The sequence below is a fragment of the Zea mays genome, chromosome 5, assembly GCF_902167145.1.
Source record: "Zea mays cultivar B73 chromosome 5, Zm-B73-REFERENCE-NAM-5.0, whole genome shotgun sequence".
NCBI classification, from domain to species: domain Eukaryota; kingdom Viridiplantae; phylum Streptophyta; class Magnoliopsida; order Poales; family Poaceae; genus Zea; species Zea mays.
Genome location: NC_050100.1, coordinates 17,848,726 through 17,874,231, shown reverse-complemented (window position 1 = coordinate 17,874,231; position 25,506 = coordinate 17,848,726). Strand labels below are relative to the sequence as shown.

At 42.6% G+C, this 25,506-nt stretch overlaps 1 protein-coding gene across 3 annotated transcripts; it reads right to left on the bottom strand.

Moving 5' to 3' along the window:
- Positions 1 to 1,825: 1,825 nt before the first annotated feature.
- On the bottom strand, positions 1,826 to 18,277 carry LOC542683 (single myb histone 6). Of its 3 annotated transcripts, none has more exon segments than NM_001112200.1 (8): positions 1,826 to 2,208; positions 6,053 to 6,400; positions 13,669 to 13,752; positions 14,400 to 14,484; positions 15,376 to 15,596; positions 15,755 to 15,922; positions 16,315 to 16,513; positions 17,800 to 17,987. In NM_001112200.1, coding segments are annotated over 6 exon segments (897 nt in total). In that variant the 5' UTR covers positions 15,905 to 15,922; positions 16,315 to 16,513; positions 17,800 to 17,987; the 3' UTR covers positions 1,826 to 2,199.
- Positions 18,278 to 25,506: the final 7,229 nt, after the last annotated feature.

Sequence of the window (25,506 nt, the reverse complement as noted above, 5' to 3'; positions counted from 1 at the left end):
TGATTAAAAAATAAAAAATAAGGAGTAAATTCAAAATTACAAGGAAAAAGTATAATCATAATTAATCCTAAAAATAATGTAAAAATTTTTAAGGTTAATTGCGATTATACCTTCTCTCATATTGTAATTGTGATTTTACACCCCATTTTTTATTTTTTTAATTGCTAACTTCGAGGTGTTAAGGGGGAGGGGCGCTTCATTTTCAAAACAGAGGAGTAAAATCACAAAGTTTAAAAACGAGGGATAAAATCACATTTGCAAGATTAGAGAAGGGTATAATCACAAGTGCCCCTATCTAAAAAGGTTACTTCTTGAATTTTATTTTTTTAGTTAAAATAAAAAAGTGACACTTAGGTGGAGACTAGTTAAGTGTCCGTGCGTTGCAATGGGAAAGAAAATATTCGACAAAATATTAGTGCACAACGATTACATAAAAACAAATACCACATATTATCGATCTCAAACTTATAAATTCTCTGGCAACAACTAATACAAAATTTCAGGGGGACAGATCGCGGGGAGGGCGCGGGAGGTAGCGTGGGGAGGGCGGTTGGGGACGAAGATGGTGTGGGCCCGAAGGGTGACGGGATAGAGAAGTGCATAGGACAGCGGGTTGAGTCGTAGAATTTTATGGGGTATTTGTAAAAGTAATCCATATTATTGGCAGCTTTGATTATATCAACAACTATCCAAATTACTGCTTTTGTTTATCTGAACATTTTAGTAATTTAAAATGATGAATACATTCGTAGCAAATACATGTTAGCAACATGAAATATTTTGTAGTTCACATATGAGCAAGAGATAACCTCAACCAAAATGTCATGTGTTTCTATTTTCTAACCAGCAGTAGCTTTGTACATAAAAATATTGCATAAATGAATTTCTATCAAAATGATAAGGAGTATCACTAAGTCTCTGCAATAAATAGCATCATGTGTTAAATTCACCATTTACTATAACTTTTCTGCTGAAGAAGTAATTAAGAATAGCATCAAGCCACAGACAATTGTAGTAAAAAATTGGTGCTTCTTCCAAAAATTGAAGCAAGAAAAATAGAGGGGAAAAACAAAAAAATTTGGATAACAATAAACAAAATATATATATGCACAGGTAGCTTCACCATATCGATGTACAACCATAATTAGCAAGGTGCTAGAATCAATTTCATGTCAAATAGAAGGTGTCACAATCACGTTTAGGTTAGTTGGAGACTCACCGGACGATATACTGTGAGGCGGAGGGGATCAAGACGGTATGTTGTGAGGCGCAGGGTCTCAAGAACAGGAGTTGGAAGTGCTACTGCTCTATCTCGTGGCTACCGTGGGGCGAGGTGCATAAGGCTGGCGGGACGGCGGTTGGGAACGCAAGCGAGCGAGGATAGCGACCACGATAAGGTTGGCGCATACATAGAACGCGGGGCGGCGAGGGTGGAGGGCATGTTGGGTGAGCGCAAAATGCGTAAACAGCAGGCAAACGAGGATGGCGGTCGTAGCATGCATATACGCGGTTAGAGCAGATGTGACAAGAACGGAGCATGGCCTAGATTTCGGGAGGCCGGCGCCCACGGTTACGAGTGGGTTCATGTCGAGTGGAGGGGTTGCGAGATTTCTGAGGCGCTCAAGCCAATTGCAAGCTCCACGGTAATGGAGGCGTGGCGAGGCGAGGGAGAGCATGAGGAGGCGGCGTGGGGAGGAAGGTTGGGGACAGCGGCGTGGGGAGAAAGGTTAGGGGCGAAGATGTAGACGCAGAGGTAGGCGGGACAGAGAAATACGTAGGATAACATGTTGAAACTGGTAATTTAATATTGTGAGAATATGTAGTTATCAGCGCCAGTGCACCACCGGACAAACGTTTTCAGCAAACGGGCCGACTGTTGGCAGGCAGCGCAATAATGCACTAATGCAAAGGCTGTTCATGCACAATGCAATACTGCAAATCGTTAGCGAAACATTTGACACTGGAAGAGTTTATGCCACCCAGTTTTCTGAATGGCGTTGTGGCAAGCTGCTATTGTTGCTACTAGTGCGCTGGAGGCTGGAGTTTTCACATGGCTCCCACTAACATAAGGTGATACACTCACCGGGGCAGCTGCTTTAAACCGAAGTGTAGTAAACACGTACTGTTGTACAAATCTACATGGCACAGAAAAGCCGTTTCAGAACAGCCGCGAGGCCGAGAGTCCAAGTAGGATCAACCTTAGGCCATCTGCAAACGAACATCAATGCGTTAGAATTTGATGGACCAGCAGATCACATTGCCAATTTCTTATTTGTTAGATCTACCAGTATGTCATCAGCAGACAGGAACAACAGTATTTATGAAATTTTACTTGCTGGAGAAGCTAGTATATTCAAATCATAGTAGAAGGTGCATAATGTAGGGAATTCCAATTGCAACACTGTGCAAAGTGGTTGCTTTCTCCAAAAGGGTTCAGCCGATACTTTTATCCTCAGATCTAAACATGGGTCATAAAACTGCACACAACCTATATATATATATATATATATATATATATATATATATATATATATATATATATATATATATATATATATATATATATATATATACGGCGGCACTAAAATGCACCTGGGTGCATTCTCTACATTGAATGCACCCACCTGCAATAACACTCTGAGCACGTCCTCGGCCCTCCTGTACGCGCGCCTCCCTGCCCCCCGCCGCCGCGTGCCTCCGTGTCCCCGCGCCACCCTCTCCCCCACCGCCGCCGAGCGCCACCCTCCACCCCACCGCCGCCGAGCGCCTCCCTGTCCCCGCGCCGCCGAGCGCCTCCCTGTCCCCGTGCCGCCGCGCGCCTCCCTGTCCCCCGCATTAGGTGTGATTGCAACTGCTGTATAATTCTACCCAAATATCTGTTAAAAAATGTAAACAAAATGATTGCAACTCCTGATGTGTTGTAATTGCAACTGCTGGTGTGGTGTGATTGCAACTTCTATATAACTATGTCCAAAAATCTGTTAAACAAACAATGATTGCAACTGCTGGTCTGGTGTAATTGCAATTGCTAGTCTGGTGCGATTGCAACTTCTATATAACTATGTCCAAAAATCTGTTAAACAAACAATGATTGCAACTGCTGGTCTGGTGTAATTGCAACTGCTAGTCTGGTGCGATTGCAACTTCTATATAACTATGTCTAAAAATCTGTTAAACAAACAATGATTGCAACTGCTGTCTGGTGTAATTGCAACTGCTGGTCTGGTGTGATTGCAACTTCTATATAACTATGTCCAAAAATCTGTTAAAACAAAACAATGATTGCAACTGCTGTCTGGTGTGATTGCAACTGCTGTCTGGTGTAATTGCAACTGCTGGTCTGGTGTGATTGCAACTTATGTGAAGAGGTTGAGCCGTTCGCGGAGAAAGAGGGGCGTGGGCGGGAAAGTGAAAAGGTTCTGTCGGGAGCGTGCGGGAGGGACGAAGACGTGCGGGAGGGACGAAGACGGCCTAGGTGGGACGGTTGGCTCGGACCTGGCGCGTAGGTTCGGCCTGGGTGCATTCTCTATATTGAATGCACCCAGGTGTAATATATAAATACAGTATATATATATATATATATATATATATATATATATATATATATATATATATATATATATATATATATATATATACACACACACACACACGGCGGCACTAAAATGCACCTGGGCGCATTCTCTATATTGAATGCACCCAGCTGCATTCTCTATATTGAAGGCAGGCGAGCTCGGGACCAGATCCACTGCGGGCAGCTGGAGCGGAAGGGCCATGGAGACGCCGCCGCCTTTCCAGAAGTTCGGCCACTGCGACGTCTGACGCTGGAGCAAATCCACCTAGAGCCTGACGCCTCCATGTACATACATACATACGTACGTATATGATTGGGAGCTCTCTCTCACTCACTCAGTCACTCGTCATCGTCCATCCCATGTTGCTATGGAATCTTGTACGCTTCCGGCCAGCGGTCTAAACAAAATGATTGCAACTGTTGGTGTGTTGTAATTGCAACTGCTGGTGTGGTGTGATTGCAACCTCGCATTAGGTATGATTGCAACTGCTGTATAATTCTACCCAAATATATGTTAAAAAATATAAACAAAATGATTGTAACTGCTGGTGTGTTGTAATTACAATTGTTGGTGTGGTGTGATTGCAACCCCGCATTAGGTGTGATTGCAACTGCTGTATAATTCTACCCAAATATATGTTAAAAAAATGTAAACAAAATGATTGCAACTGCTGGTGTGTTGTAATTGCAACTGCTGGTGTGGTGTGGATGCAACTGTTGAGTTGCTCTGATGTGATTGCAAGTACTGAATAACTCTGGGAAATTTTGTTAAAAAAATATGATTGCAACTGCTGGTCTGGTGTAATTACAACTGCTGGTCTGGTGTGATTGCAACTTCTATATAACTAGATGCAACTACTGGTCTGGTTTGAAAATTATAGCATTCTGTCGGGAGCGTGCGGGAGGGACGAAGACGAAGCGTCGGTTCGGCCTGGGTGGGGCGGTTGGCTCGGACCAGGTGCTCCTGGCGCGTAGGTTCGGCCTGGGTGCATTCTCTATATTAAATGCACCCAGGATACATACAAAGATAGCAATAAACTTTCTGAAAAAACTGCCCAATACTAGGTTTGTTTTGCAGGTGGTTCACAGTATTAGAATAACAAAATACTACATCCATTGCAAAATATTGTTTTCTTTAGTTTTGTCCCAAGTCAAATTCCCCTAACTTTGACCAAGTTAAAAGAAAAAATCCACTATCTACAACAACAAATTAGGTTTGTTAAATTCTTCATGAAACATATCTTTCGACAGTGCATTTATTTGAATCTGTACGTGTAAATATATTTTTCTACAAACAAGTTTGACTTAGGACAAAAAGGTGAACTATATATTTTAGAACGGCAGAGTAGTTGACAAAAGAAAGAGACAGTAAAATCAAATCAAGTTCCTTTGGTAAATTTCAGAAACTGTTGTTTTGTCCAGATGTACACACCAAGATGCGAGTAGTTCATCATATTTTCCTCAAGAGCAGTTTCAAAGTGGGATGTTTTAACCTCAAAGAAAATGGAAAACAAATATGGATATACAATGTTTGCTACCATATATAATCTATCCGTGAGGAAATAGAATGCTACAGGTCTACAGCAGTTATGATCGCTAATCAAACTCTGTATGACCATGGCATAATTTTGTGGATGTGGAGTCCCCTGCAGTTTTTTCTCGCTGCGGCTTCCTCTGTTCTAGTGGAGGCTGAAAGTGGAGGCTGAAGCTTGGCTGAAGGATAGTGTGTGCGTGCGTGTGTTTTTACCTTGTACCTGATCCATTTTGGATCTTTTATTCTCTAATTAAATGATGCACAGCTCTCCTGCGCTCTGAAAAAAAAACTCTGTATGCACACATCCTTTTTTCAAGTCAAAGAAATCCACAGGGAGTTATCTAGTACTTCCAGGTTACAATCATAACTTAATGCTGCTGAGATTTCACTTAGTTACAGAGTGCAAAAGAGATCTTAGCTTGCAACTCATCAAAAACAAGTTGGTTTTTTTGTTTGCTTCTAGAAACTCAAGAATCCATTAGTCCAAAGTTTTTTTCCATTGTCAAAAAAATAATCTTAAATACCAAGAATGATATAGTCCCAGAACAATAATGACCATGTCAAAAAAATATTCGTTAGAGTGTATAATTCTTTTCACAACTTGTCATAATGACCTTTACTATTATGATACCTGCTACTTATTACTATTCTATCAACTTTATCTGTGGCTCTCACTGAGTTTCCTACTCTATAGTTTCTTGGGACTAAAAGCTTTGCTGTTGCAGCAGACGCTATTGTTGGCATAAGGGTGCCTTTGGAAATCACTACCTTCATGGGGGTGGGGGGATAGACTAAGCAAACGTGCTCATGATGGGATTTTGTTTTTGCAGTATACAAAACTAACCAATCAGTTGCATAAGGGGTTATAAAACCTGGTTCTAAATGTGATAGGATATAAAACATGGTAGTATGTAACAAAGGGATGCATGAATTAGAGCTATTACCAATTTTCCAGCATTTCTGTTCTTCAATGTCAAAAACGCTGCTTCAGCAAATGCTTGTGCGGCTTGGGCTTCTGCTTCTGCAGCCTCTGCCTCTTTCGCTGCAGCTTCAGCTTCTGCCATGATGGCCTCTGCTTCAGCAACTGCTCGAGCCGCTGCCACTGAAGCTTCCTCAGCAGTCATGGTTGCCATACGTGCCAATTCAGCATCAACTTGAGATCTGGTAAGGGTTTTAGTATCATCACTCCATATCTTGACAGGCTCTCTTTGGACATCTTCCAACAGTGGCATTTTGGGGCTTCGGCGCTCTGAATTGGGTGAACTAGGTGCTATTCTGTACTTCCGGTTCACCTGCAATCTCCCAAAGGGTCACATGCTCATAAGTTCTAGATTCTTAGCATGGGTAGTAAATATTGTCTACTGCCATGGTAACAAACAGCCCAATTTATTTCAAACAGATTAAACTAAAAAATAACTCCCACATCCACGTGGTTCCTCTCAGACAGCACAGGTGGAACTCACCACCCCGTCCCTCCCTCTCTCGCTGCCAGAATACCGTGCGGACGCAAGGCAGCAGGGAGGCCTCTTCCCCAGCTCCGGCTGGCAGCGGCAGCTTCTCCGCCCTGGCAGCCGGTTCCAGCGATCCCAAGGTCAGATGAGCGACGCACCGATGTACCACGCCTAAGGTGCTATAGGTAGCAGCAGTGGTGGCGCTGGCCTAGGGCTACGGGACCGATGCCCTGGCAACCGGATCCAGCACCCTCGGGCCAGGAGCCAGCGTCCACGGAGGTGGGCATTGCGGCCAGGGATACAATCCTGGTGTGTTACTACTGCTGTAACAAGTCCGACAGAAGAACCATCCAATGCAGGCCCACGAAGGGGATCCAGGCTGCGCCGGCCTAGTACTCGGCTTAGGGAGTTTGTGTGAGTTGTAATTGAGATATAAGGGAATATTGATTAGGGAAAAGACATCAGACTTGTAATAAGAATTCTGGACAGACTGTCGCTCTGCCTATCTACTCTGCCATCTGCTCTTCTTCCTGTCCAAGTCTTCTTCCTCCCTCCTAGCATCTCCTAACAATTGGTATCAAAGCCCTCGTTCCGGTCTGGAGCAGCACCACCGTTACTATACTCGTCGACAGAAGGGGTTGGGAGCCATGGATCCCAACCTCAAGTCCATGTTCGAGGAGATGATGAGATTGATGCGGACGGAAGTTTCCAAGGAAATCGCCAAGGGTTTCGCTGACCATGACGCAATTCTGACTCAGAGATTCACTGATTTATCTGTGGCTGAGGAGAACCGCAACGTTCGCATCCAAGCCCTGGAGGAAGCTGCCACTGAATTTGATCGATCCTTCACTGCATGGAAGCCGGAGATCGAATCTTCGGTGTCTGACATCCGCCTGGAGATCTCCAAACTCAACAAGTTCTTCGAGCGCGATGCGCGCGTCAACTCCGCATCCCAGCCGGGTGTTCTCGGCACCGAGTCGGCTCCTTCGCGACAACCTGCCGGATCACGCGCTGATGGGCCAATCGGCCACCGCACTGACAATCATACCCGGGATGATGAGTCTGGGTCCCTCGGACCCCAGACCCGTCACCCGGTCAAGGGTACGTCGGATCCATCCTTCTCTGTACCTCATATTCCACATGATCAGTTTGTGCCGCATTCGTACAATCAGTCTCAAGGGGGGTTCCATCCTCGTGGTCATCTTCCCCAGATGCCTTTCCACAAATTTGATGGGACCAATCCACGTTTGTGGCGTTCACGTTGTCAGAATTACTTTGATATGTATTCTGTCGATCGCGATGTGTGGGTTAAGGTGGCTACTATGTACTTAGAAGGTCCGGCTGCACGATGGTTTCAATCCATGGAGCGTAGGCTCACTCATGCGCCATGGGATACATTTTGCACACTCCTTATGGATCGTTTTGGTCGTGACGAGCACGAGGTGTTGATTCGTAGATTGTTCCACATTAAACAGTCTGGATCCGTCTCTGACTATATTGCATCGTTCACTGAATTAGTCGATCAGTTGCATGCTTACGAGTCTGTCACCGACCCACTTTACTACACTACTCGTTTTATTGATGGTTTACATCCCAGCATCCGTTCTTCTATTTTGATGCAACGGCCTCCGGACCTGGATACTGCTTGTGTGCTCGCCTCTTTGCAGGAAGAAGAGTTTATTTCAACAAAGAAGCCTGAGTACAAGAGACAAGTTGATCCTGTTTATTCAGTTAAATCAGAGTACAGGCCAACGACTAAACCTGCATATCCATTGCCTTCCCCACCATCTCTGGATGATAACAAAGTGATGGAGTCAGTGAAGCCTGCTCCTACTGGAAACAAACTTGATGCCTTAAAAGCTTACAGAATGGCTAAAGGTCTCTGTAAAATTTGTGCTGAAAAGTGGTTCAAGGGTCACAAGTGTTCCCCTTCTGTGCAGTTACATGTAGTTCAAGAAGTTTGGGAACTGTTGGGATCTGTTGATGCTCAACCGTCCGAGGAGACAGTGGAGTCCTCTTCTCAGCTGTTTATAACTCTTTCTCAGGCTGCAGTGACTGGTACTGAGTATTCCAAAACCTTGAAATTTCTGGGAATTATTGCAGATCATCAAGTGTTGATATTGGTTGATAGTGGAAGCTCTCATTCTTTTATCAGTTCCACTTTGGCTCACAAGTTACCAGGAATATCTGCTTTGTCCATACCCTTGCGTGTATCTGTCGCTAATGGATCTCAACTTGTCTGCACTTCTGAACTCCAGCACATTCAGTGGTCTGTGGATAGTATTCAGTTTACTACTACGTTCAAGATCCTTCCACTATATTGTTATGACATTATTTTAGGTATGGATTGGCTTGAGTCCCACAGTCCTATGGAGGTTCACTGGGAACAAAAATGGATGTCAATCCAGTCAGGCCCTACTACAGTTTTATTACAAGGCATATTACCCAATATTCCTCCTACTACAGTTATTCAAGTATTGGCTGTCACCCCAGAATGTAATGCAGTGGATTTCAGTCTGTTACCTTCCGCTATTCAGACCATTCTGCAGGAGTATGAACACTTATTTGAAGCTCCTACCCATCTTCCACCAAGTAGGGCTTGTGACCATTCTATTCCATTAATTCCAGGCGCCAAACCGGTTAACATTAGACCCTACAGGTATCCACCTAGTCTTAAAACAGAGATCGAACGCCAAGTTCAGGACATGTTGGACACTGGAGTGATCCAACACAGCCATAGCGCTTTCAATTCCCCTGTTCTTTTGGTCAAAAAGAAGGATAATACTTGGCGATTTTGTGTTGATTTCAGACACCTTAATGCTCTCACTGTTAAACGTCAATTTCCTATACCTGTCATGGATGACATTTTTCATGAGTTGTCTGCAGCCAAATGGTTCACAAAGTTGGATTTACGGGCAGGTTTCCATCAAATATTACTCCAACCAGGTGAAGAGCATAAAACCGCTTTTTCCACTCATGAAGGGCATTTCGAATTTCGAGTATTAGCCTTTGGGTTAACTGGAGCACCTGCAACCTTCCAAGGGGCAATGAATGCAACGCTCAAGCCCCTACTAAGGCAGTGTGTTATGGTGTTCTTCGACGACATTCTTATTTACAGTCCTTCTTTTGACCAACACCTCATCCACATTCGGTCAGTGCTGGACTTGTTGAAGCAAGATGACTGGAGGATCAAATTATCCAAGTGTTCTTTTGCTCAGCAACAACTGTCTTATTTGGGCCATGTTATCAGTTCTGATGGTATATCTACAGATCCAGCTAAAATTGATGCCATTGTCACTTGGCCTCTTCCCTCCAATACCAAAGAACTTCGCAGTTTCCTTGGTCTTGCTGGCTATTATCGCAAGTTTGTGCGTCATTTTGGAGTGATTAGCAAGCCCCTCACGAATCTATTAAGGAAGAACTCTCTCTTCATATGGACCACTGAGCATGACACTGCATTTTCTACACTCAAATCTGCATTACAGTCTGCCCCTGTACTATCTCTGCCTGATTTTACCAAGCCTTTCTGTATCGAAACTGATGCTAGTGGCAAGGGTGTTGGTGCTGTTTTGATGCAAGATGAGCATCCCATTGCATTTGTCAGCAAGGCATTGAGTTCTAAAACTTTGGGTTTATCCACTTATGAGAAGGAATACCTAGCAATTTTGCTTGCTGTTGAGCAGTGGCGTCCCTATCTGCAATATGGGGAGTTTATCATCAAAACAGACCATAGAAGTTTGTCTCATTTGTGTGACCAGCGGCTACACACACCTTGGCAGCAAAAGGTTTTTACTAAATTGCTTGGACTCCAATACAAAGTATTGTACAAAAAGGGATCTGACAACAGTGCAGCTGATGCCCTTTCCAGAAGGCCACATGTACAGCCTGAGTTGTCAGCTATATCAGCAGCAACACCAGCATGGCTCCATGATGTGGTTTCTAGTTACGAAGCTGATGACAAGGCACAAGAATTACTTACAGCCTTGTTAGTCAACCCTGATTCTATTCCTCATTTTACATTACACAAAGGGGTGCTTCGTCACAAAGGCCGTGTCTACGTGGGAGCCCTTCCTTCCCTCCACACTAAGATCATCTCTGCTTGCCATGATACAGCACTTGGTGGTCATTCCGGCATTCCAGTTACCCTTCGCCGTATTAAACAATTATTCTTTTGGCCGGGTATGAATGCTTCAGTTCGTTCTTTTGTCAGCTCGTGTGAAGTTTGTCAGAAAGCTAAACCGGATCGTAATCGTTATCCTGGGTTGCTTCAACCTTTGGAAATTCCTCAGGCAGCTTGGCAAATTGTTTCCATGGATTTTGTCACTGGTCTTCCTAAATCCGGACATGCTGATTGCATACTCGTGGTTATTGACACATTTTCTAAATATGGTCATTTTCTACCACTACATCACCCCTACACAGCTGTTTCTGTTGCCCGTCTTTTTCTTGACAACATTTATAAGCTGCATGGTCTTCCTGTTGCTATAGTTTCTGATCGAGACCCGGTGTTTACTGCACGGTTCTGGAAAGAGCTGTTTTCGTTGGCCGGAGTTCAGCTGCGTATGAGTACATCATACCACCCACAGTCTGATGGTCAGACCGAGCGTGTCAACCAGTGTTTGGAGACTTACCTTCGCTGCTTTGTCAATTCTTGCCCTGCCAAGTGGCTTCAATGGTTATCCCTGGCTGAATATTGGTACAATACCAGTTTGCATTCATCCCTTGGTCGTTCGCCTTTTGAAGTTCTCTATGGACGGTCTCCTCATCATTTTGGTTTGACAGCAGTGGATACCTGTGTTGTTCCTGATCTTCATCAATGGTTATCCGATCGTGCCCTTATGACTGATGTGGTCAAGATGCATCTATCCCGTGCCAAGCATCGCATGAAGAAACAGGCAGACAAGGGCAGATCAGAACGTGTGTTTTCAGTTGGTGATTCAGTTTTCGTCAAGCTGCAACCATATATACAAACATCCTTGTCTCGTCGCTCCTGTCAGAAACTTTCCTTCAAGTATTTTGGTCCTTTCACCGTCGCTGCTAAAGTGGGCTCCGTGGCTTATAAACTGGCGTTGCCAGCCTCTTCTTCCATCCACCCGGTGTTCCACGTGTCCCAACTTAAGCCTGCTGTCCAACGTCCAGATCATGTTAGTGCAGTGCTTCCTGACATGCTTCATGATTTACAGATTCCGATGCAAGTGCTTCAGGAACGTCATGTTCTTCGCGGCGGTTCCATGGTGCACGAAGCCCTCATTGTTTGGTCTCATCTCCCTTCGGACCTGGCAACTTGGGAAGATGTTGTTCGCTTGCGCCAAGAGTTTCCCGCTGCTCCTGCTTGGGGGCAAGCAGGTTTTCAAGGGGGAGGGAATGTTACTACTGCTGTAACAAGTCCGACAGAAGAACCATCCAATGCAGGCCCACGAAGGGGATCCAGGCTGCGCCGGCCTAGTACTCGGCTTAGGTAGTTTGTGTGAGTTGTAATTGAGATATAAGGGAATATTGATTAGGGAAAAGACATCAGACTTGTAATAAGAATTCTGGACAGACTGTCGCTCTGCCTATCTACTCTGCCATCTGCTCTTCTTCCTGTCCAAGTCTTCTTCCTCCCTCCTAGCATCTCCTAACATGGTGGCGGCTGGCAACAAAGGCAAGCGGTGACAGCAGCTCCGATAGGGCAAAGCCAGCGACGGCTACGGCGTGCAGCGGTGATGCGAATGCAGGTCAAGTCAGGATCCATGAGATGCTCAGTTGATAGGGATGGCAGCCAACGCAATTGTGCGGCTGCTATGTGTAGCTGGCGTGTCAATGCCCCTCTGGAGGGGGGCCGTCGGCCCAACATCGTTAGGGTGAGTCGTATAGGGTCTACCATAGGAAGTCGGAGCACCTGGCTGCTATGCAACCATACTCAGCAACGATGGCTCATGGTAGTTCTGTGATTTACCATTTCGCGTGCATGGGTTAACGCCTTTCTTGTACATCAAACTTTGTTTTCGTCTTAATTCAAAGCCAGAGCTCCTGCCATTTTTTCAAAAAAAAAACTAGTTTCATCGTTTAACAAATGGCACATTCTGATTAGCTCAAAAAAAGAACATTAAGCATAAAGAGTTCAGTCATGACTCATGAACACCATAAGGCCAAAAAACATACAGCATAGAAACATGGTGATTTGCTAAGTACAACAAAATACCAAGCCTGAAGTTCAACAAGGCTTGACATGAAACTGAACAATAAACAGTATGCAAAAGTGATTTCTGATACTGTTTTGTGACCAGGAGCAGAAAACCATAAACCTGCCACACCACGAATGCTGTCTGTTTTGTGACTAGGAGCAGGAAACCATCCACCACATTTTGCTAGGTTGTACCTTCTCAAGGGAATTTTGGTTTAGATTTTCAGAATTTTAACCAAAGCTGGTTTGCAGCAATTGTCACCTCTGTCGGATGAACAAAATTTTCTTGTATGATGGCAAGGTGCTAGTGAGCTGGTTGGGGAGATCAAAGAAGGGGTCTTAACTCTTTGATCATCTTAGGTGCATGGATTATGTGGAAACATCGAAACTGATGTGTTTTTGATGACATATCGCCAAGCATGGGGGCTGTCCTGTCTCAAGTAGCGCAAGAAAGGAGAGTTTGGGAGATGGCGGGAGCTAAAGATCTTTCACAGCTTTTAGCTCTTGCCCCCAAGCTGCTTAGGGGCCTTTGGATCCGCTCTGTGGTTGTTAAGTTTTAGGGTTTATCTAGGGATGGATCCTTTTATGTATTTTAGGTTTTGGCCTCCATAAAGGGGCTTTCTCCTTTTTTGTAACGGTCTTTTTGGACCTTGTTTTCCTTCTTAATTTAATGATGTGCAGTTCTCCTATGCGTTCGAGAGAGAAAATATGATACTTAGAGTAAAAAACATGTGTATGCACCTCTCAGCAAAAACTGCATGTAAATACAGCAAAGCTTTTGTTATCGAACACACAAGAGAGTTGTGTATCCTTTAATTAAGAAGGGGGAGAGCCCCAACAGTACAACACAACACTGGCATATGAAGGTTTAACTAAATGCACCAACTCAATGTGGCATAGTAATTTCACATTTGAAATTAGCTTTATTTGCCTCAAGGCGTACCTTTATCAATTTGCCACTGGTGGACAAGTCCTTCAGTTTTGCAGATAGTAAGTGATCAAAATCACTAGGTGGCCAATATTGCTCCTAAGCAAACAAGGGTAAGAAACTGATTCCACATGTAGCAAATAAGAGCAATCATAATTTCAACAAGCATTGTCGAATAAGCAAGCATGATCATTTCAAATGACACAAGTACTAGGCCAGTAGACAATGCAGCAGTCTTCCTTTCATAAAGCTGGAAGAGGGTGAACAGAAAGTTGGTTCCACTTCTTGCATGGGCGTACCCAGTGCCGTAGGCTTCCCGCACTGTGCGGGGTCTCCCGCATAATATGCAGAGGCTGGGGCTCGAACCCAGGACCTTCCGGTTACAGACGGTAGGCTCTACCGCTGCACCAGGCCCGCCCTTCTTGCACAAAAAAAATAAAAATGATACAGGAAATGTTATGTTTCCCTAACATTGGATTCCACTAGTTTCTTCTGGTGCAATACAATCAGGCAAGGTGTACTGTAGTTTTAGTTTCTGCCTTTCAGGCAATGTTCTACAATGATCTGACCAAAATCAAACATATACAGGAAGTGCAAAAATGGGCACCAATAATAAAGTATATAAATGTGGATGGAGACAACATTAGACATTACCCTAAAAAGACAACATTGGAATGTTCATTTGTAGGGCATACCACTAGAAACACAGATCTAGTACTGGAAAGGAACAAAAGACAGATGCATACCTCTATGTAATTAGCAATAGTAGTTCTGTGTGATCCCGTAGGCTCATTTAAGTTCTTTATAGCCTCCATTATAATATTATCTAGCCTGCAGGAAAGCTATTAAACTGACGCGGAACATCAAAAGTATCTAGGTTTCTATTGAATAATGATAACAATAAAGCCTTTTAGCCCTAAGCAAGTTGGGGTAGGCTAGAGTTAAAACCCAATAGAAACCATAAGTCAAGGTTCAAGGCTAAATCTTTGTTTATATTCCATCCCTTCAAGCCTCCTTTTACTGCCCCTTCCCATATCAATTTCGACCTTCCCATACCTCTTCACATTGCTATCACGTCTTAAAAACCCACTACGCGCTGGTGTCTCTGAAGGTCTTCTTTGGATATGTTCAAAAAATCTCAACCGGTGTTAGACAAGCTTTTCTTCAAATTAGTGCTACCTCTAGTCTATCATGTATATTATCGTTTTGAACTCAATCCCTTCTTGTATGACCACAAACCCAACATAACATACACATTTTCGCAACACTTATTTGCTGAACATGTCATCTTTTTGTAGGCCAACATTTTGCACGGTCTAATCGTCATCCTATAAAAATTACATTTTAGCTTCTGTGATACCCTCTTGTCATATAGAACGCCAGATGTTTCACAACACTTCATCCATCTTGCTTTGATTCTATGTCTAAGATCTTCATCAATATCCTTGTTTCTCTGAGCATTACTTGACCTTCAAAACTAACATCTTCCTCATGTGTAGCAGTGTCGAAGTCACATCTCATATATTCGGTTTTAGTTCTATTGACAAATGGCAACTGAGAAAAAAAAAGGTTACAACAACAACAACGCATTGTAGTCCCAACTCCCAAGTAAGTTGGGATAGGTTAGAGTTGAAACACAACAAAATGCACAAGTCAAGGTTCAGACACAGAAAAAGGGTTAAATGTCAGATTTGTGTGTTAAAATTTGACATAAATAAATACCTGTGAGATTTCTTCGAACTTGATGTGTTCTTTGCTTCACTAGGCAATGATACTATAGGCTTTTCGTCAACAATCTCATCATCAATATCAGAAGTAACTCTGGTAATTGCCATGGTGTGCTCATTATTCTTGGGAATAGTTCGTATTCTCTTCAATGCAGACTTCGCCTTGTCACGAGAACTCGATGTACTGACAATCACATTCATGTTTCGCCACTTGTCCTAAGTATTAATTAGCATAATTGAAGAATGCACACTAAGACCAAAGATAACATGTGGAAATTTACAAATGACTCATAAAAATTTTAACAAACAGAAAGTTTGAAATGACATACACTAAAACAAGATCAGGTAAGAAGAATAAAGTGAAAATATCGAACCTTGAGATCAACATTTGAGCGGTAGCATAAGGTGGAACTAAATTCTGGATCTTTCAATATTGTGCGCCATTTTCCAACTCCATGCCTTGCTATTCCAGCTCTAAGAGCAGCCTCTTCCTCAGAAGTCCACCTTTGTTTTGGAGCCCCCATTCTTAGGCCAAATCACCTCTGGTCAGTATAATGCAAACATGAGTGTGGACCTTCTAACATGAATTCTATTTGTAAGAACTTTGCACATGCAGGTAAAATAAATAGCTACAAGGAATATGACAAGGGCTGAACTATATTTAGTCATTGCCCATGCCAAGCATTGAGTATCCTTAAAAATGATTACTGTAAGAAATTTTGACAAAAAGAATCTAACATATGCAAGAAAAACTAAACAGAAACGAAAGATTCTTTTCATGTGTACAATATATAGCCATTCACGGGTAAAGCAAATTATACAAGAAAACATTTGCCATACTGTGCCTCAGCCCTCAGAGACTCCACATATTTCAATTCAAATACAGCCTATCATATCCATTGTAGTATACAGGTACTAGTTAAATGGTACTAACCTCAACAATGGCCTATGCAACCCGACCAGTCAAAAGCGCAAAGGACTTCCAAGGTAACTTCAGAATTACTTGTTTCCCAGAAAAAAAATGAGTTAAAACATGTAAAAAGTGGCAATTGTCAGGTCCAACTGTCTCCAAACTTTGTTCATTTATACATGAGTAATCCCATTGCTATATCAAAAACCCTATGTTGTAACACCTGAAATGTTAAAAAGAGCAAGAGGAATATCAGCACAAAACATAGAATATTCCTATGTAACTAGGGAATTAGTATAACATAAGTCACAAAAAAATATCACATAAAGAGTTAACGAAATAACAGAGGAACACATTTCAAAAAGTGGGAAGGCGCTTCACAATGGTTTTTTTTTCTTCAAACTTGCCATCACACCATTCTTGAAGTTCCCATTATTAGAAAAATATGAAGGATAATCAATTTCATTCAAGTTGCTAGAGCAGGGTCGTTCCTTGTTCTTTTTGTTTCAGGTATTTGTTGTTTTTCTAGTCTTCTAAGGCAACCTTTTCTTACCTCTAGTGAGATAAGAGGGTTGTGTTGTATGGTACAGTTCTTTCCCTCTCTTTAATTAATATAAGGATACACAGTTCTACTGCATGAAAAATGGAGATGTGATTCAGGCATCTAAATGGCTAGTCTGAGTAAGATCATACACTGTACTCACATAGGTGCCAGCATGCATGGTCCTGCCAAGCATACCATTATCACTAAACAATATTAATCCATGTCCTAGCTAGATTTAAGATTGAATACATTATGAATCGGTGATGCAGAAACAGGAGGGCAAATAGTGGACATCTGTACACTGACACTTGATACCTATACAGGCATTGCAACACTCTCTTTCCTCAAAACTAATCGGATAGTGCTTCAGAACAAAGGATTTAAAATATTTTACCTGCATAACAACTGAGGCAGCAGGAAATCGCAACACCATAATGTCACAATTTATATACCAGTGATTTAAATTCATGCAGAGAAAATATCTTAAGCTAGAGTGCACTATGTGCACAGACCACAACCATAATAGAAATATCAAACAGAGATAATGCAAGATGGTTTGCTTTTGAATTAATCCAAAACAGTTTCGCGTAAGCCACATCGAAATTGCATACCAAACTTAAAACAGGCCAAGGGCAATCATATATCCCTCAGATCCAGGGCAAGACAAGACTTAGCGTGGACCATGGAGCATGGGGTTCAATCAAATCGCAATTTCTTTGTAAAACGAAGTGAATCATATCTCGGGTCCAAAGTGCTAGGCGTCATATGGCACCCCATTGGTTTTGGATTGGAACCGAGCCAGAACTATGGAACTGCGTGAACGAACGGGTTGGATTAACATAGTCCATAACGAAGGAAGAAATTCGCTACCAATTCATGCAGATAGAGATGAATTTGAATTAACTGCTCTGACGACCCGCAGCCCATCGTTGAAAAATCCAACCAAACAAGGTGCTAGGGCTTACCACCAGATGAATCAATCCCGTGTTCGGATAGATCTCCGCTCCACGTTGTGCAGTCCAACCTGAAGCTAGTGGAGTGGGAAGAAGGAAGAGGCGGCAGGCGACGAGGAGGACGATCGGGAGAGGGAAGAGTGCCGGCGCGGACCGTGGAAATGAGGCTGGAGCTCGGCGCGGCTCGGGCACCTGTCAAGGAGGGGACACCGAATGGCGGGTGGCAGCCCGAGCCCGGAACGATCGAGGAGCCTGTTTGGCGTGTTTCCCTCCACCCGTTTGGTTGCCTTGCTCCCCCCGTGCCCGTCCCCCGTTTCCTCTCCTTCTCCAAAGCTCGAGCTCGATCCACGCAGACCTCGATCCGGCGGCAATGAGCTCGATTTGGATGGAGGAACTCGATTCGGTGGAGGGAAGCTCGATTCGAGGGCGAAGATGTCGAATTGGAAAGTGGGTAGTTCACAAGGCTGAATCGTGAAGTCCAGTATCTTAATGCACAAGAAACTCTATCCAATATCATTATTAGTATCTAATACTCCATCTGTCATAAATTAAAGTTCGTTTTAAGGATATTTTCTAAAATTAATTGAGACATCCAAACAATCTAGTTAATAGTTAGCTATTAACTACTTTTAGTAAATTAGTTACTCGTTACCTAACTATTTGTTAATTAGCTAATTTTATTAGCAATTTTTAGCCAACTAAATATTAGCTCTAGTGTATTCAAACACACCCTTAATTAATTAATGAGTTAATATAATATTTAATATATATATTTTATATATGTATCTAGATTCGTCTTAAACCATTTGAATATAGATATAAAACTAAGATCTAAAATGACTATTATTTTGAGACGGAGTAAAACATATATTAGCTAAAAATTCTTCTCTAGTTATTATTTGTTTAACTATTAAATTATGTAATCATATGATTCGTTATACTTGAAGTTAAACTTATTTTGTTCGTTTGTTTGACTTTTTGAGCGATTTACATATTACAATTAAGACTTTTCTAGTAGATACGGGTTACCCAAAGGATATAATTATCGATGCGAGTATGGGTGAGGGAATAATATACACGCGAGCGGATATAGGTAATTCTACAAATAGAATATTTTTTGATGAGGCGTGGGTACAAAGTGAAATTGGATGATGGGTATTTACCTACTGTCATCCTTATCAAGGGTGACTAGAGCTGTCAGCATGAGCAACCTTGTTTGGCCAAGTGATATTTCTGGGCGTGAGCAATCTTGTTGGGCCAAGTGATATTTTCGAGTGAGGCGAGGCAACTTGCAAGAATGAAAATATGGCAAATGTGTTATCTTAGAGTATGTTCGAGATCTGATTAGTTATTGGGGAACATATGTGGTGCAACCATACAACCAAGACATAAACACGGAGGTGGAAGGGTAGTAGATACGGGTTACCCAACGGATATAATTACCGATGCGAGTATGGGTGTGGGAATAATTTTATACACGCGAGCGGATATAAGTAATTCTACAAATAGAATATTTTTGATGAGGTGTGGGTATAAAGTGAAATTGGCTGATGGGAATTTACCTACTGTCATCCTTATCAAGGGTGACCAGAGCTGCCAGCATGAGCAACCTTGTTTGGCCAAGTGATATTTTTGGGCGTGAGCAATCTTGTCGGGCCAAGTGATATTTTCGAGTGAGGCGAGGCAATTTGCAAGAATGGAAATATGGCAAAGGTGTTATCTTAGAGTATGTTCGAGATCTGATTAGTTATTGGGGAACATGTTGGGGACTCGTTCTCAAGTGCTATGAGTTAAGAACAAGGCAACATAGAAAATGTTAATCGTTAAAGTCCTTCGTCCTTCGAAGCATTATTTCCCTTAGGATATAATGGTTTTCGGACGAAGGTTATGAAGGGCGTACCTTCATAAGTTCATTATACAGTGACGAAGGATGAAGTGTAAGGTATATAAAAGATAATATAAACAATTATATATGTATTATTATGTATAAACAGAAATATCGCTGAATTACAAATGTACCTTCAACTTGAAGGAGATGATAGTACAAGCGTGACGCAAAAAGCGAATGCCCAGTCAGCGTGAACAGTACGGGGGTACCGTTCACCTATTTATAGGCACGGGACACAACCCATACAAAATTACATTCATGCCCTTTACACTTGATAATAATTCTATAGTAATCTGTCGAGGTCTAAATAGCCTTTTCATCTTTAAGTCGGTTTCACTTTTTGCTGCCACGCCGAAGCTTTCCTGCTCACACCTTCGGCGCTGTACCAACCTTCGTATTATTCTGGTCTACTGTGATGCCGACTTGGGTCCGAAGATACCTGTTCACACATTATACTCCAGAAATACTGTTAAATCCTGTTTTTGAGGACCTTCGGAAGCCGAAGGTCCCCAACAGAACATATGTGGTGCAACCATACAACCAAGACATAAACACAGAGGTGGAAGGGTATTTTTAAAAATATTCCTTTTCAAAACAACCCTCCCACCTCCTCTAGAAATTCTTAAAATGGTCCCACTCCTTCATCCTTATGTCTTGGTTGCACGGTTACACGAATTTGTATGGTTACATCAGATATGTTCTCTAGTTATTAAGGGTTTGTTTGAGCTGTAACTTCTAAGTTGTTGGTATTTTGATCCTGAGAAGCTAATAATAGTTATTCGATGATGTTATTAGCTTCCTACAAAAAACTCACAATACTAGTTTTTCACCTTTCTATATAAATTCAGCTTTTCAGAGCTTCTGGCTTTCCAAAAGCTAAATCAAAATGCTAATGTTTTGTTTCATCTTCTGGCTTTTCATGCTAAGAAGAGGTCGAGAAGTTCAAAGAAACATGGTCTAAGATTAGTTATTGTGCGGTTGTTGTGGGAGGCGACATTTTGACGGTTGGAAGAGTTATGAGGATCGATGTGATTATTGATATCTCACAACCACTAATGCGAGGCACTATGGTTAAAGTGGGAAGGGAGAAGGAGAAGTGGTGCTCTTTAACCTATGAGTTTCTCTCAGATTTCTACTATATATGTGACTGCATTAGACATGTCAATTAACAATGTGATATCTGGTTAGATAGTGATCCCCTTCCTAGAGTCCCTCAGCCACCCAAAAAGATCCACTCCCATAAACATATTCCACCCAAGAGAGAGATGTGGTTCCATTGTGAGTATTGTGAGAGGGATGGACATTTGGTTGCTTTCTGCTTTAGGAGGAAGAGAGATGAGCGTCGGGGTTCTTAGTTGAGTAGAAAGAACATGAACCTGAGAGCACCTAGAGGGAGAGTGAATAGGTGATCCTGTAAAAATCAACACTAAATGGCACAAACTTGGTTTATGAAATGTTAGTGGAATCAAAACCAAGGTGTTATGTCTAGAGAGAAAGAGATGACTTCTTCACTTAATTGTTCTTCACAAGGTGAGTATTAAACTTAGAGCAATTATCAAGCGAGTAGAAGCAGAGAGAATCGCACACGAATAACAACAGATGACACAACAAAATTTAACCTGTGGTTCGGCCAAGTAGAACACTTGCCTACTTCCACGTTGTGGCGTCCCAATGGACGAGGGTTGTACTCAACCCCTTTCAAGCGATCCAATGATCCACTTGAATACCATGGTTTTTCTTCCTTATAGTAGATGTTCCCTTTGTGAGGAATCTCCATAAGTTGGATCCTCTCACCCTAACAATATTGATCACAATGAAAACCACAAGAGTAAGGGAGGGAATAGAAACACACGCAAAAGCTAGAGTCGCAGCAACGACACACACACACACAAGTCAAGAAACGAGCACACAAACACAGCGCAACGAGTTCACAACTCAACAGGTGCTCAAATCTCAATCACAATGATCCGGATGCGTGCTTGCGGAGTCTAGGCGTCTTAGGATGTTCAATGGAGGCTTGGTGTCCTGGTCCATGTGCCTAGGGGTCCCTTTTATAGCCCCAAGGCAGCTAGGAGCCGTTGGAGCTCCATTTGGTAGGTAATTCTCGCCTTCTATCCGTGGGCGCACCAGACTGTCCGGTGCACATCGGATAGTGAACAGTACGAGCACAGGACGCGGCAGAGAATCGTCTGATTGGTTGGTTTCCTTTTCTGTGGGGCACCGGACTGTCCGGTGTGGGGCACCGGACGGTCCGATGCGCCATATGACAGTTGGCCCTTGGTCGACGTGGCAGGTAGCCGTTGCACGGCTGATACACCGGACTGTTCGGCGCCTCGCGCGGACTGTCCGGTGAATTATAGCCGACGTAGCCAGGAAAACCCGAGAGTAGAGAGTTGGGCGGACCGTGCACCAGACTGTCCGGTGCACACCGGACCGTCCGGTGCACACCGGACCGTCCGATGCTCTACAGTTCAGTACCTTTTCTATGTTCCTTCCTTTGTCTTCCTTTGATTCTTTTGGACTTCACTTAGCTGAGTCCCTGGCACTTAGACAAGTATGTTTAGCACATAAAACAATTGACTAACTGTCTAGAACTTACCTTAATACTTGATCTGTATCTATTTAACACTTAGCACATATCAACCAAAATAATATGTGTTGGGCATCTAATCACCAAAACATTTATAGAAATGGCCCAAGGGCACATTTCCCTTTCAATCTCCCCTTTTTTGGTGATTTATGCCAACACACTAAAAGCAACTCAAAATGCAACAACATTTTCAAAGAGAAGCTAAAGAGTGCAAATTGAAGACCAACTTATCTCACATAGGATTTGGCATATTTGGATCACTTTTGCTACCACTTGGTTTATTTTCACAAAACACATTCTTTTTCCTATCTCTATATCAAAAACACTTTTTGGCAAATCACAAGATTCTTTCAAGAGTAAATTTGATTAAATGCCAAAGATTTCCCCTTTTTCTCATAATCAAAATTCTCCCCCATAAGAGAACAATTTCCGCAATAAGAGAGTTTTGATATCAAACACAAAGATTCTAACTCTACAAATTTTTGAAACTCACAAGTGGTTGGCTGATCCATTTGCTTTGGCCTCAATTTCTCCCTCTTTGGCATTAAGCACCAAAACAGGAGACCTTTTTGGCCCTTTAACCCCATTGCCTCACCAAAATGTCAAATAAGCGCAAAAGGCAATGAGAACACAAGTACGAGCTTGGGACAAGATACATTGATACCGGAATGCAGTGGAAGCCCTTTCTTTGTCCAAGTTCACTTTTCCCTTTCAATATAACTTTGAGAATCTGTCAAGAGTACTCAACAACCAAGTTAGTCTCAAGGGAGTCAAGTTGTAGCACATCCTCCCCCTAAACATGTGCATCATTTGCATAGGGACTTGTGAGATCCAGGGATGACTTGTACAACTTGAGCACCAAAAATAAACAATTAAAGACATTAATGCTTGAAGTAACATGATCAAAGGCATAGAGCACATGTATGTTGTAGATCAATCCAAGTTACGTGAATCTAAGAAATTTAGCTCACTACGCAACCTGCAAAACCTTTTCTCATCTAAAGGCTTGGTGAAGATATCGGCTACCTAGTTCTTGGTGCTAAAATGGTAAATATCGATATCTCCCCTTTGCTGGTGGTCTCTCAAAAAGTGATATCGGATGTCTATGAGCTTAGTGCGGCTGTGTTCAACAGGATTATCTGCCAAGCGGATTGCACTCTCATTATCACATAGGAGTGGGACTTTGCTCAGATTGTAGCCAAAGTCCCAGAGGGTTTGCCTCATCCAAAGTAGTCGCGCACAACACTGTCCTGACGCCTACAGCAATATACTAGGCCTCAGCGGTGGATAGGGCAATGGAAGTTGGTTTCTTAGAGCTCCAAGGCACCAGGGACCTTCCCAGAAACTGACAAGTCCCTGATGTGCTCTTCCTATCAACCTTGCATCCAACATAGTCGGAATCTGAGTATCCGATTAAGTCAAAGGTAGACCCCTTTGGATACTAGATCCCGAAGCAAGGCGTAGAAACCAAATATTTAAGAATTCACTTAACGACCATAAGGTTACATTCTTTGGGGTCGGATTGAAATCTAGCACACATGCATACACTTAGCATAATATCCGGTCTACTAGCGCAAAGATAAAGCAAAGATCCTATTATAGACCGGTATGCCTTTTGATCAACGGACTTACATTCTTTGTTGAGGTCCAGATGTCCGTCTGTTCCCATCGCTGTCTTTGCAGGCTTTGCATCCTTCATCCCAAACCTCTTAAGCAAATCTTGAGTATACTTCGTTTGGGAGATGAAGGTTCATTTCTTGAGTTGCTTCACTTGAAATCCAAGGAAGTAATTCAACTCACCCATCATTGACATCTCAAATTTCTGCATCATCACCCTGCTAAACTCCTCACAAGACTTCTGATTAGTAGAACCGAATATAATGTCATCGACATATATTTGGCATACAAAAAGATCACCATTACAAGTCTTAGTAAAGAGAGTATGATCAACTTTCCCAACCTTGAAAGCATTAGAAATAAGGACATCTCTAAGGCATTCATACCATACTCTTGGGGCTTGCTCAAGTTCATAGAGCGCCTTAGAGAGCTTGTAGACGTGGTTGGGATACCTATCATCCTCAAAGCCAAGGGGTTGTTCCACATACACTTCCTCCTTTATTGGTCCATTTAGGAAGGCGCTCTTCACGTTGGTCCATTTGGAACAGCTTAAAAGAATAGTGAGCAGCATAGGCTAATAATATTCGAATCGATTCTAGCCTAACTACAGGAGCAAAAGTATCCTCAAAATCTAAACCTGCGACTTAGGCATAACCTTTTGCCACAAGTCGAGCCTTGTTTCTTTTCACCACACCGTGTTCATCTTGCTTGTTGCAGAACACCCGCTTGGTTCCCACAACATTTTGCTTCGGACGTGGCACCGGGCTCCAAACTTCATTTCTCTTGAAGTTGTTGAGCTCTTCCTGCATGGACAACACCCAATCCGGATCCTGCAAGGCTTCTTCTACCCTGAAAGGCTCAATGGAAGAAACAAACGAGTAATGCTCACAAAAATTTGCTAAACGTGAGCGAGTGGTTACTCTCTTGCTGATATCACCCAGAATTTGATCCACTAGATGATTTCTTTGAATGGTTGACCAAACTTGAGTTAGAGGAACTTGTAACGCTTCTTCCTCCTTATCCTGTTCTTCATATGCTCCCCCTTGATCCAGCCCTTCATCTTGAGGTACCTATTCCTCATCTTGAGTTGAGGGATGCACCAATGTAGAGGAAGAAGGTTGATCTTGCTCTTGTTGTTCTTGCGGTCGCACATCACCTATTGCCATTGTTCGCATTGCGGCCGTTGGAACCTCATCCTCATCTACATCATCAAGATCAACTTGCTCTCTTGGAGAGCCATTAGTTTCATCAAATACAACGTCGCTAGAGACTTCAACTAATCATGTGACTTGTTGAAGACCCTATACGCCTTTGTATTTGAGTCATAACCTAGTAAAAACCCTTCTACAACTTTGGGAACAAACTTCGAATGCCTACCTTTCTTTACCAAGATGTAGCATTTGCTCCCAAATACACAAAAATAGGAAACATTGGGTTTGTTACCAGTTAGGAGTTCGTATGATGTCTTCTTGAATTCAGATCCATTATTGCTCCTTATCTTTTTACCTTTAGCTCAAATTCATTTTGAGCTCTCCTTAAGAAGCGCTTTAGAGTTCCTTGAGTTTCAGATTTGTCCTACAAAAAGAAAACCCAAGTGAAGCAAGAAAAATTATCAACAATGACA

Coding starts and splice junctions, on each gene's coding strand:
- LOC542683 (XM_008646070.4), bottom strand. CDS start 15,904: ATGGGGGCTCCAAAACAAAGGTGGACTTCTGAGGAAGAGGCTGCTCTT. Junction 14,485..15,375: donor AGTTCGAAGAAATCTCACAG/GTATTTATTTAT, acceptor GCTTTCCTGCAG/GCTAGATAATATTATAATGG. Junction 6,401..13,668: donor CCAGTGGCAAATTGATAAAG/GTACGCCTTGAG, acceptor GGGAGATTGCAG/GTGAACCGGAAGTACAGAAT.